Here is a 12,725-nt window from a genome sequence, read left to right as displayed (position 1 = left end):
TTAAAGTGTTGAAATATGCTGTAAGAAAAGGTAAATAAAGAATAAAATATATAACATTAGCAATAATTACTTATGGAAGTCATATTTATTAACGTGATAATGGTATAATAAGATCATTAGTATTGAGAGTAAGTTCAAGCTAGAACCCAGTTCCTAGTTAGTAAAATTAGCAATAGAAGAATAGAGAAGTCGATTCACTCACCTAGAGCAGCGTAACTTCCTGTCAGCAGTGCCAAAAGGAAGATCGCCTTAGCTACGAGGCCATCTGTGTGTGAGCTCATCTGTAACAAGAGAAGCGTTGCAAGTCAAGTACAGTCCTATTCCTTGAGGAAAAACACTATGCACATCTGCCTGCCAAGACATGTCCATTGCAGGCACGATTGTTATTGAACGCGGCCCTGGAAGCATACTGCAAACCGGTCCACCGAAAATTTGTTAAATTGGTTCCCAGAACTAGAATATCTTCTAAACGGTTAGTTAATCTTAAAAATTTATTTTTAATATATATTCAAAAAATGTTAAAAAATATTAATTCAAAGAAAGGCAACTTGTGTAACATAATTGCAGAAAAATGACGTAAAACGGGAGACTTTTTTCATACTACTGAAGATCAACATATTTCGATGTCGATTTATACCTTCTCGTCAGTTAATTAATATTAAATAAGTATATTCAGGCAGCATAACGAGTGTGAGGGTAAATGGAAAACTGAGTGACTGGCTCAATTTTAGACAAAGTGTTAGTTAAGGATGCGCTATGTTCTCTTGGCTGTTTATTATATTCATAGATAAGTATCTAAGAATATCCTTCCTCGACGAAGAAAGTGTGGGTCTCTGAACAGTGAAGGTGCGTGGGTTAGCGTTTGCAGATGATAAGGTTTTTACGGCAGAGTCAAGCGAAGCGCTGTAAAGAATGCTAAGCAGATTAGATACTAGCATGAAGAATATGAACCTAAAACTGACACGAATACAAAAATATTATAGTGTATGAAGAAAAAAGTGAGAAAACAGTAGGTGGCACTGCGCTAGACAATGAGAGAATAGAACAAGTTCATAACTGCGTGTATCTTGGTAGATTATTTAATAGATAACTAGGTTATTGACAGGGTAGGAGCAATTGCCAGAATTTAAAATATAACCAAAAAAAGATAAAACTGCGATATATAATTCTCTAAATGCACATTCTATACTTGACATCTAATTCCTGCTCAATATGTGCGGTAAAACGCTAATGGACGAAGTCAGTCATGAGAGGGTTCTTGAAGAAGTGGGCGTAGAGGAAACATTTTTTGACAAAAGTGATAGAGAGGGAATGAGTGAATAAGGTTCTAAGATAAAAATATATAAAAAGTCATATAAACACTGATGGAGAGGTTTACCTAGCGGATGGAATTAGAGTGATGAATATCTTACTATGTGATGATTGCTAAGAAGATTGATTGAGTGCGAGGAGCTATGCACTGATTATTCAAGGACTTAGATAAATAACTGCTATACAGACTACTGAGGGGACTACCCTATAATCACTGTGACTTTCTCTCTGACCACTTCTTGACTACATCAGACTCTTTGTGATCTCACGATCAACGGAGGAACGCCTTTTCTATAACCCCCTCATTATAGGTCTATCAAGCCAGCACCTCCACAAACGAAATTCTCAAATTTCTTCATGTCAGAATTATGGGATTTTTTTTGGGCTGTATTGCCGATTTTTGGGGCTCCGCTACTTTTTGTGAAAATTCAAATTTTGAGTGGAGGTGCTGACTTGAATCAAACCAGCCCCTCCACTATATAAAAATTGTAAGAAAAAAAATCAAACACGTCAGAATTTTGGGCTTTTTTTGGGCTCTTAAACGCACCAACAACCAATTTTCAAAAACCAGCCTTACAAAATATAAAACCACCCCCTATGTAAAAAATCAAATTCGGAAAAAACAAAGAACACCAGAATTTTGGGCTTATTTTGGGCTCTAAAATGCATGAAAAAAATAAAAAAACTACCCCTATTTTCAAAAAACCACCCCTTGAAAAAAATAAGATTTGCAAATAAGGTTTGCGCAGAGTTATGTTTAATTGTTAAAAAGGGACTGTTTTTGAACGTCAAGTGTTGGTGACCAAAAATCGGAGTAGGTATTTTTAAGAAGCCCAATAATCATAAACTCTAGTGACACTGGAAAATTCTCAAAAATATTAATTTTTGACAAAGTCATATATACATGGTAGAGAAGGGTTGATTTTATAAGTTAAGAGTTGAAGCCCAAAAATCGAAGTGGATATTTTGGTGGAGCCCAAAAATCAGAGACCACATTGACACAAAAAAATTCCCAAAAATATTATTTGTTGACAAAGTCATATATACGTGGTAGAGAAGGGTTGAATTTATACGTTAAGGGTTGAAGCCCAAAAATCGAAGTGGATATTTTCGAGGAGCCCAAAAATCAGAGACTACATTAACACTAGAAAATTCTCAAAAATATTAGTTTTTGACAAAGTCGTATATACGTGGTAGAGAATGGTTTATTTTATGAGTTAAGGGTTGAAGCCCCTACTGTCAGTAGAGTCTCTGATTTTTGGGCTCCTCGAAAATACCCACTCTGATTTTTTTGCTTCAACCCTTAACGTATAAAATCAACCCTTCTCTACCACGTATATATGATTTTGTCAAAAAATATTTTTGAGAATTTTTTAGTGTTAATGTAGTCTTTGATTTTTGGGCTCCTCGAAAATACCCACTCTGATTTTTGTGCTTTAACCCTTAACGTATAAAATAAACCCTTCTCTACCACGTATATATGATTTTGTCAAAAAATATTTTTGAGAATTTTTTAGTGTTAATGTAGTCTTTGATTTTTGGGCTTCTCCAAAATATCCACTCTGATTTTTGGGCTTTAACCCTTTACGAAAAAAATGAACCCTTCTCTACCATGTATATATGACTTTGTCAAAAAATAATATTTTTGACAATTTTCTAGTGTTAATGTAGTGTCTGATTTTTGCGCTCCTTGAAAATACCCACTCTGATTTTGGGGCTTCAACCCTTAAAGTGTAAAATCAACCCTTCTCTACCACGTATATATGACTTTGTCAAAAAATAATATTTTTGAGAATTTTCTTATGTTAATGTAGTCCCTGATTTTTGGGCTCCGCGAAAATATCCACTCCGATTTTTGGGCTTCAAACCTTAACTTATAAAATCAACCCTTCTCTACCACGTATATAGGACTTTTTGTCAAAAACTAATATTTTTTAGAATTTTCTAGTGTTAATGTAGTCTTGGATTTTTGGGCTCCTCGAAAATATTTACTCCGATTTTTGGGCTTCAACCCTCAACTTATAAAATCGACCCTTCTCTACCACGTATATACGACTTTGTCAAAAAATAATATTTTTGAGAATTTTCTAGTGGTCATGTAGTCTCTGATTTTTGGGCTCCTAGAAAATATCCACTCCGATTTTTGGGCTTCAACCCTTAACATATAAAATCAAACCTTGTTTACCGTGTATATATGACTTTGTCAAGAAATAATATTTTTGAGAATTTTCTAGTGCCATGTATTCTTTGATTTTTGAGCTTCTCGAAAATACTCTGATTTTTGGGCTTCAATCCTTAACGTATAAAATCAACCCTTCTCTACCACGTACATATGACTTTGTCAAGAAATAATATTTTTGAGAATTTTCTAGTGTTAAAGTAGTCTCTGATTTTTGGGCTCCTCGAAAATATCCACTCCGATTTTTGGGCTTCAACCCTTAACTTATAAAATCAACCCTTCTCTACCACGTATATACGACTTTTTGTCAAAAACTATTATTTTTGAGAATTTTGTAGTGTTAATGTAGTCTCTGATTTTTGGGCTCCTCGAAAATATCCACTCCGATTTTTAGACTTCAACCCTTAACTTATGAAATCAACCCTTCTCTACCATGTATATATGACTTTATCAAGAAATAATATTTTTGAGAATTTTCTAGTGTCAATGTATTCTTTGATTTTTGAGCTTCTCGAAAATACTTAGTCTGATTTTTGGGCTTCAACCCTTAACGTATAAAATCAACCCTTCTCTACCACCTATATATGACTTTGTCAAAGAATAATATTTTTGAGAATTTTCTAGTGTTACAGTAGTCTCTGATTTTTGAGCTCCCTTTTTAACAATCAAACATAATTTTGTGCAAACCAATCTTTTTCGGAATATTACAATGTTACTATAGTGTCTGATATTTTTCGAATTTTACTGTTCATATGGAGCCTCTGATTTTTAGGCGGTTCAAAAACGTCAACACCAAGGTTTAAATTTTTATAATTAGGTTGACGTTTTTTTTACACAGGGGTGGTTTTTCTGAAATAAGGTTGAGTGCATTTGAGACTCTAAAATAAGCCAAAAATCTATAGCATTTTGGATTTCGCAAATTTTATTTTTTGCAAGGGGGTGGTTTTTTGAAAATGGGGGTAGTTTTTTATTTTTTTGCATGCATTTTAGAGCCCAAAATAAGCCAAAAATTCGGGTGTTCTTTGTTTTTCCGAATTTGATTTTTTACATAGAAGGTGGTTTTATATTTTGTAGGGGTGGTTTTTGGAAATTGGTTGTTGGTGCGTTTAAGAGCCCAAAAACAGCCAAAAGTTCTGACGTGTTTGATTTTTTTTTCTTAAAATTTTTATATAGTGGAGCTGCTGGCTTGATCCAAGTCAGCACCTCCACTCAAAATTTGAATTTTCAAAATCGGCAATACAGCCCAAAAATAGCCCAAAATTCTGACATAATGAAATTACTAACGGAAACAATAAAGACACCACCAAACCACTATAAAGTTGTAGATGCAGATCGAAACAATCGAACGTGCCGAGCATCAGACAATGAGTCGGCAAACAGTGCCAATCACCTTAGAGTTCGGGGTGCTAAAAATAATTTATATGGAAACACGAAGACTAACCAGCGAAACTCTCACATAGAGTGGACAAATCAACGCAAGGATGACTTGCTAGACTACTACGATGCCATTATTATCTCTGTTTAACGTGCCTACCTTTAAAAACTGGATATGAGCGCTTGCCCAACTGTTACTTGAAGAAGCTACATACGAAGATGAGGAAGCGACATTGAGAGTAACCGCGGAAAGCAGGCACTTTCTGACATATGATAGTGATTTCAGGAAAAGGAGGAATATTAACATGCAGGTTCCTCCTGAGCCCCATGAACTGCCTAAAATGGTTGCCTCACTTTGGGAGGATAGCTCGGGGGAGTCCGACCTCTGGACCATCATTTTTTTTAGTTTATGGTGCTGCGAGAGCTTCCGCTGATTCAAATCGAAAAGTAAAACAGACAATGGATCAAAAGACGAAAAGACACTCGAATGCATCCCGTGTTCAGTATATGATTGACCACATAAAGTATGGTAGACCGTTCACGGAAAGGGTTCGAAAATTCTCCCAAAAACTGAAGATCTTCAACCACACCCTGAAAAAGTGAAAGCTGATGACAATCAGGCAGCATAATGCTGACAAAGTACAAATGTTATCTGACGCGAGGAAGAGAATACAAAAGATCTGATAGCATCTGATAAATGTTTTTTTTCAATACGATAAACCTATTTGAACCGCTCATGGATGAATCACACAATTTGTTAAAATCCTGTAGCTGATTTTTATTATCCTACATTTTTGCCCTCTGAATCAACCTGTCGTTTAATCTCCGTTACTTGGTCTTCTGAAATAAGTAAATTATTGCTTATGTCCCTCACCTTAGCGCTAAGATCTCTGATTGTAACTTTCCGTACACGATACTCTAAACCAAATTTCGTCCTATAGTCATATATCGTTTCGCTTTTAGTTTCAAACTTCGCGCTTTCATAATAGAGACGCAATCCGCAGCAGGTACAATTAATGTTCCACTGTTTACCGTTTGTCGCAGATATTCTTGCTGGCCAGCTTTTTGATTTGCGAGATTTGCAGCTTACCATCACCACAGTCTCGAATGAGGTTGACCTCTTGTATCAGTTGCAATTTTTATCCATAAACTATTTCTCTAAAACTATTATTTATATTCTTAAACAGTATATTACACCCCAAGGGCAGAATGTTTGAAATTCCTGCACTCCTCCACTGTGCATTCGGCTTCGCCTCGGGCATCATTTCTCGCAGTTCAGGGCTTTCAACCTCCTGTCCGTGTGGTATATACTACTTTTCTTTATAGCCGTACAAAACTACGTTCACTAATAATATTTTTAATTATTATAAACAATACAATCACGTTTCGACAGGCCTGTTGTGCGGTTATGTTTAACTTTTCTTCCTCACTTCAGCGCCTATTTCGAATACTCACTAAGCTTTGGATTTTTTCTCTCTCCCGCCCTCTCTCTCTCTCTCTCTCTCTCTCTCGCACAAACACAAAATTTTTTAAATAGCGGGTATCACTTCTTAACTTATATTCACCCTACCGAAAATAATCTTTGAGTATATACTAAAAATTCTTTAGGTCAAAGGAGCTCAGAGAAATTCTCCGCAGGCACTGAGGTAGATATTTTTGAAGGTCCAGGAAGCTCGTTTAAATGGTCTGAAGGCTTTAAAATATCCTTTCCGAAATTGAAATAAGAATACGATCATAAATAATAAGCAGAGAGGCTATCTCAATAGAGTAGCCGACACTCGAGGGTCCTTTGTTAAGCTTTAGGATTAAAATTTAGAAGTAGATTTTTTAATTTCATAGTTAACAGCCTAAAACATAATAATTTGGAATCTACGGGTTTCGATGAATTCAGATATCTAACTTTTTTTTAATTCTTAAAATTGGAATTAATAGAACGTTTCTCGTAAATGGAATGAGATACGCCAAAAAAGACCAAATTTTTGAATTCAACTAGAAAATTATATATCAGTATATAAGTTATAATTATAAATAAGTATAATGAGAAAATTCATCAATTAAAAAAAAGTGTTAATAATTTGAAGAGAAATTTAGAAAGTGAGAGCGGATTAGCCACGACCAACTACTGTAAATAACTCTGCCCGCCCGGTACGTGACGAATACAAAAGGAACATTATATTACCGTCACACCACTCTTAAAACGACCACTAAAAGGATCTTGAAAAGGACCAAAATCTCTCAAACTATCTCCAAGACTCTTTTGTTTCCAATCGACTTTGTTTATAGACTCAAATGGGCCAAGCTATTTCGATAAAGAAAACTCAGAGATTTCTTTCGGTAGGGCACTGACACATAAAAATACTGATCAATTCCAAGAAAGCAACTTTGAGGTTATACGGAGTGCTTCCAACACGTCCATCTTTTCCTACTGAAGCCCACAATTTATTATATTCTAATTAAAAAATAATAATTTGAGGAATTTGATAGGAAATATATACGGCCCGGAGAAGGGCCTTACTTATTATTAAGAGATAGGAAGGGTTACCTGATATCGACCGTCTAAGCTTGGCTACACACAGCCCTTTTCATTCCTAGCGTGACGAAACGCTGTCAGGGCCTGATAGGATTTCCGTATCCGGGCCTTAAATGAAATAAGGCAACCTCATCAGTACCTGGAATTCCCCTGATTTATATTTCTACACATGTTCTCGCTTTAAATTAATGCTGAAGATACGTACTTTCGACAGAGGTATGAAGAAAAAATATTAAACTACGCAAAATCAGAAATAGAAGAGTCTTTTCTCATCCAGAGAAACAACTTGTCGCGATAAAGCTGAAGAAAGATATGCAAATTTTTTTAAGTATCAGCCTATTCTATATAGATATATTACACAAAAAATACAGTTAGACATACCTTATTATACCTTGGGCACTTTTTAAAAATCTATTATGCTGATTAAATTGCAATGATAACATGCTAGAAATTGGATAATGTTGGTTATTTTAATAAAACGTTCGTTCCGCAGCCTTGCTCCACAGCAGGTGGCTCTTGTGTTTTTGTGGCTTTATATATCTTTTCGTTTTACGGTCTCATTTACACATTACCACCATTCTTTCGTCAGTCTATTTCACTCTTGTCAAAAAGTGTCTCCTCTACCACACTTTTCTTAAGAATCTTCTCATTAATGACTTTTTCCATTAGTGTTCTAACGCACAGGCGCAATAATTTTACTCTTACCCTTTTCTCGGTCGGTACAGTTCTCGCACCTTACAGCACAGTGGATGCAAGTATAGAATTATATATCACTGTTTTAGGTTTGTTTGTTATATTTTTACTTCTGGCAATTGCTGCTATCCTGCCGGTAAACTTCCTACGAACGCTTGTACGTCTATCTAACTCTCCATATATCTTTCCGTATTCAGTAAATGAACTACCAAGACACACGTACTTAGCAACTTCTTCTATTCTCTCATAGTGTATAGCAATGTTGCATACCATTTTCTCACGCTTTTCTTTAGAAACTGTAATTTTTGTTTCATTCACGTTAATTTTAGGCATCATTTATCATGCTGGTATTCAGTCTGCTCAACATTCCCTGCAAGCCTGTGGCTAACTCTACCATAAGAACTTTATCATCTGCAAACTTCGTACTAGTCACACAGTTGCCCATTTACTTTCACACTCGCTTTGCTACCTACATATATTGTTTTTAGTATTTTGAGGAGCCATTCATTGACTCCCCGCTCTTTCAGAACTTCCCAAAGTTTACTTTTATGCACATTATCAAACGCTTTTTTTAGATTAAAAAGTGCAGAGAAAACTTTTTCGTTTACTCTAAAACTTTTTTTGGTGATTTTTCTCTAGCTGAATATCTGGTCCGCACATGATCTTCCTGACATAAATCGACATCGGAATTCCCAGATCTTTTCTTCTGTTGTATGATTTACCCTATAACTAATTATTTTCGAATACATTGTCTTTAGGATACTTAGCAAGCTGATGCCTTTGTAATTATTTCAGTTGTTTTTATCTCCCTTTACCGTGTATATTGGGATCATGAACGCCTTTTTCCAGTCATCTAGAACTTGTCCCATTTCGATATTATTGTGTATTAGCGTTTCCCAATTTGTTCTATCTAGGCATTCGTGTATCTTACGTGTAAGTTATATTCGCTTTTCTGGGTAATGTAAATTCTGCATCTTGATTTACGCCAGTTTCGTCGTATTATTTTTTTCCTTCTCCATACTTGACCTAAGTTAGGTTTTGAAAATATGAGGTAATAATACGTTTCACATTCAAAACCTCTCATTACCCTTGTATCATTTACTAGCTGTCTCAGTCTCTAATCTGCAATAACAAAGTCAATAATACTGCTGCTATCGCCTCTGAACCAGGTGCACAAGTAGATCATTTTATGCCACTGCCAAGTACTTGTAATAAACAAGCCCTTCTCTAAACATAAGCTAACCAATCTGTCTCCGTTACCATTTGTTTCTGGAACTCCAAAATTACCTAGCACACTTTCCTTACCTCCGGCGTTTAGAAGATAATAAATACGTGTGTTATAGATTCAAGAGCATATATTATTCAATCTACGACAATAATGGATGAGAATAGAAATTAATTAAAAACTTAAACATCAAAAATATGATTTGCAGTAATGAAGGGAAATGGCTGTAATAACTATTCAAGTTACTTAGTTTTACTATTTGATAGCAGATAAGTTAAACACATTTGTGGTTAAACTAACTTTTAAATTATATTCCACTGACGTTATTGTTACCAGTTTTACTACTAAATTTAATCAGAATTTCTGTAATTTTCTAGACTAGTTGAGTCTAGTAATCCTTTTAACGAAGCAAGGACACTAGTTAAATCCTAGTATATTTCACCATCAGTATTCCTAATTGCGACTGACTCTATACTACTATTTCTTTTGGTAATCTTCTTAATCAATAATACGTTAATGACGAACCCACTGCTTAACCCAGTATCAATCAAGTTGAGTAAAGGAGCAAGTAATTCACGAGGCAAGCAACAACCGCAGCACCCACATCCTTATCGAGTATCCATGCTGCAGTCTTACTCGCGTTTAACGAAATAAAGCTAGCGATAATAACGCATGCTTGACTTTGAAAAGCTCTCTGATTCGCGGGCCTTTTTCACGGAGAGCGACTATCATTGGACGAGTGCTTTCTCGTTTGGGCTATTTATCACGGATCCATTTCGATTCTTTTGAAATTAATATTAGAAACTGCACTGATTATATCGGAGGACATCATGTGGTCCTGAGAGTTCTCTAATAAAGTGGTCGGCAAACTACTGCCGCGCGGCAGCCATAGCCGCCACGGCTGGTCGAGTCAAAATCTCGAGGCAGTAAGTACCTGCTACCACCAAGAAGGTCCAACCCGCAATGGTCGCTTCCTTTATTAAGCGGTTCGAGTAACGAGGATTAAAATTCAAAACAAAATTTCAAAATTGGCTTTCTGAAACCTTCAAATTGAAAATCTACAAATTTTTGTGATCAAAAGGATTCTAAAAAACGTCTTAAAATACTAAAAATAAATGCATTATAACACTTTAAGTTCAAAATTATGTTTTCATTATATTCCATCAAATCATTGATTCTTAACTTCCCAAATACAAGTTTAGATGTATTTAATAGCAAAAAAGTCACATATTTCGAATGCCAAACTTATAAATAGCTTATATAAGAATTTAAAACAATATTCATTTGTAACTTTATATTCACATTAATTATTCCGTTCAACAATGAACCCCTATTCTGCCCTTACCTGAAAAGTGAGAAAAAAGTTTGCCGACCACCACTTTAATATCATCGTTGTCGCTTTTACGATGTTGAGCGCGACCATGCGCTACCGAATACTTCACGGGAGGTAGAGTCAATTGTCCAAAAAGAGAAGTGACAACTTTTCGGAAACTACGATTTTTGGGCAGCAGTTTGCATTGCACTCTCGTGGCCTGACATCGTTGGGAGAGGTATAAACAATTTTAAAAGGAACTACAACGACTGCACCTAATATATTCGGTGAAAGTAATTGTCCTTGTGATCAATGGCCTTGGAGGTCCGAGATTATCGCTGGTTCGTTACCTTAAAGGGCTTCCTCAGGCTTGATTTTCAGTCTATTAATTTATGAATGACCATGTTTTGCCTACAACTAAGAATTGCTTGATGTCACATTTTACCCACATCATCTACAGGGCCAAAAACAATTCCTCAAATGGTTTTTTTCTAAACGGTGCCTTTTTTTATTAATTGAAAATATAATGCATTTTATGCGACTGGGAAGGAGCAAACCGCCACCGTGAGAGCACCCATGGTAAACTGAATCTCCGCGCAACCCTTTTCTCAGTGGCACAGCGGCAGGTCAAGAGTGTTAATTTTTCGACGACACGGGAAATCGAGGATGTAGACTGAGTGCCTAGCATGCCTCACTCGACCTTTCGATTGTTAGAGAATTAGATCCGATTGAGAAGAAAATCGGTTAATTCATTCAATTTCTGTTGAAATTTTGCATTCACTTTAAAATTATACTCATTATTGACAATATTGACCGATTTTCCTTTTTTTTAAAATTCTTTTGTTTATTATATGAGGTAATTAAAATCTAATTCTCACAAATATTTATTATTACAATCGTTTTTCAATGTTTGAAATATAACATAAATCTTTAATTAAATTAAGAACATTTTCTGAAATATTTCTGAAACCTTTGGAAATCTTTGCCAAATGTTTGTTAAATATTTGGAAATATTTGTGAAATGTTTGGAAAATCATTGGAAGCCACAAAATATGCATTTTGAAACTAAATTGTGCATCAATCCTAAGCAACATCAAATTAATTGTGAAGCAAGAAGTTGTATTTGAAACAAATAGATTATTATTATGAAAGGCTATGATTGCAAAATTTTCGGTTGAGAATTTATGAAAAGAATATACTCAAGAAAAGGCTGCGAATTGCATACCTTTCAAGTGTAAACCTTGAAAATAAAATAACTTGAGATTCCACACTTTTCCGAGTCAAAAATGTCCAATTGTTTACGCAGCACCTTTTTCACCATTTTTGTCGTAGAATCTCAGAAGAGAGAAGAAAGGTATATTTTGTTGTAAATATTTGCAATATTTTTAATAATAGGGGTAATCTTAACGTATATGCAAAATTAAAAAAAATCTCGACAGAAATTAAAAGGATTTGCCGATTTTCTTCTATCTTTTTTAATTGTCTCGTCATTATGAAATGAACCTAGTGCAGACTATTAAACTTCAATTTCTTCATATTTTAAACGCTTTAAATTTCTTTCCACCGGCTCTTCTTCTCTGACAATATGAAGACCTACATCCTGGGTTTCCAGCATCGTCAAAAAAATAACACTCTTTATCCACCACTTGTTCATTCCGAAAGAGGCTGCGCCGAGATTTGATTCACCATTGATACACTTACGGTGGTGGATTGCTCCTTCCCAGGCGCATAAAATGCTTCATATTTTCAATTAACTAGAAAAAAAAAACTAGACAAATTTTCCAAAAAACCCTCATTGTGCGATTGTTTTTAGCCCTGTAGAATATTTGATTAAAAGATGTCAGCAGACAATTCATTATTGTAGGAGAAAAGTTGTCATTTCTAATTACGTGGCCTAAAAATCGAGCTTGAGGAAGGGCCTTAAAATCGTACCCACGGGCCAAAAATGTGCCAAGGCACTTGCGAAATGGATGCAGAAGGCTGTCATCCTTGGGTTGCTTCGTGTACTAAAGACATGCCTGGGTTTTGCCAGTCATTTATTGTGATTTCGTCGTGCTCTGTTGGTGTCCATCTCACGATCGTGAGACATAGCCATAGGTTT

General features: G+C 35.4%; 1 protein-coding gene across 7 annotated transcripts in view; it reads right to left on the bottom strand.

Annotated features, from left to right (window-relative positions):
• Window positions 1-12,725, bottom strand: part of LOC117179470 — a 352,946-nt gene that overhangs the window by 148,919 nt on the left and 191,302 nt on the right. For all 7 annotated transcript variants that reach the window (XM_033371315.1, XM_033371320.1, XM_033371314.1 and 4 more), the window contains one exon: window positions 203-281. In XM_033371315.1, coding sequence (XP_033227206.1) covers window positions 203-281 — 79 coding nt within the window. The remainder of the gene's footprint in view (window positions 1-202; window positions 282-12,725) is intronic.

This window comes from Belonocnema kinseyi, chromosome 9, assembly GCF_010883055.1.
Source record: "Belonocnema kinseyi isolate 2016_QV_RU_SX_M_011 chromosome 9, B_treatae_v1, whole genome shotgun sequence".
In the NCBI taxonomy this organism is placed as follows: Eukaryota; Metazoa; Arthropoda; class Insecta; order Hymenoptera; family Cynipidae; genus Belonocnema; species Belonocnema kinseyi.
Note: the sequence above shows the minus strand (reverse complement) of the source record. Positions and strands in the feature narration are given on the sequence as shown.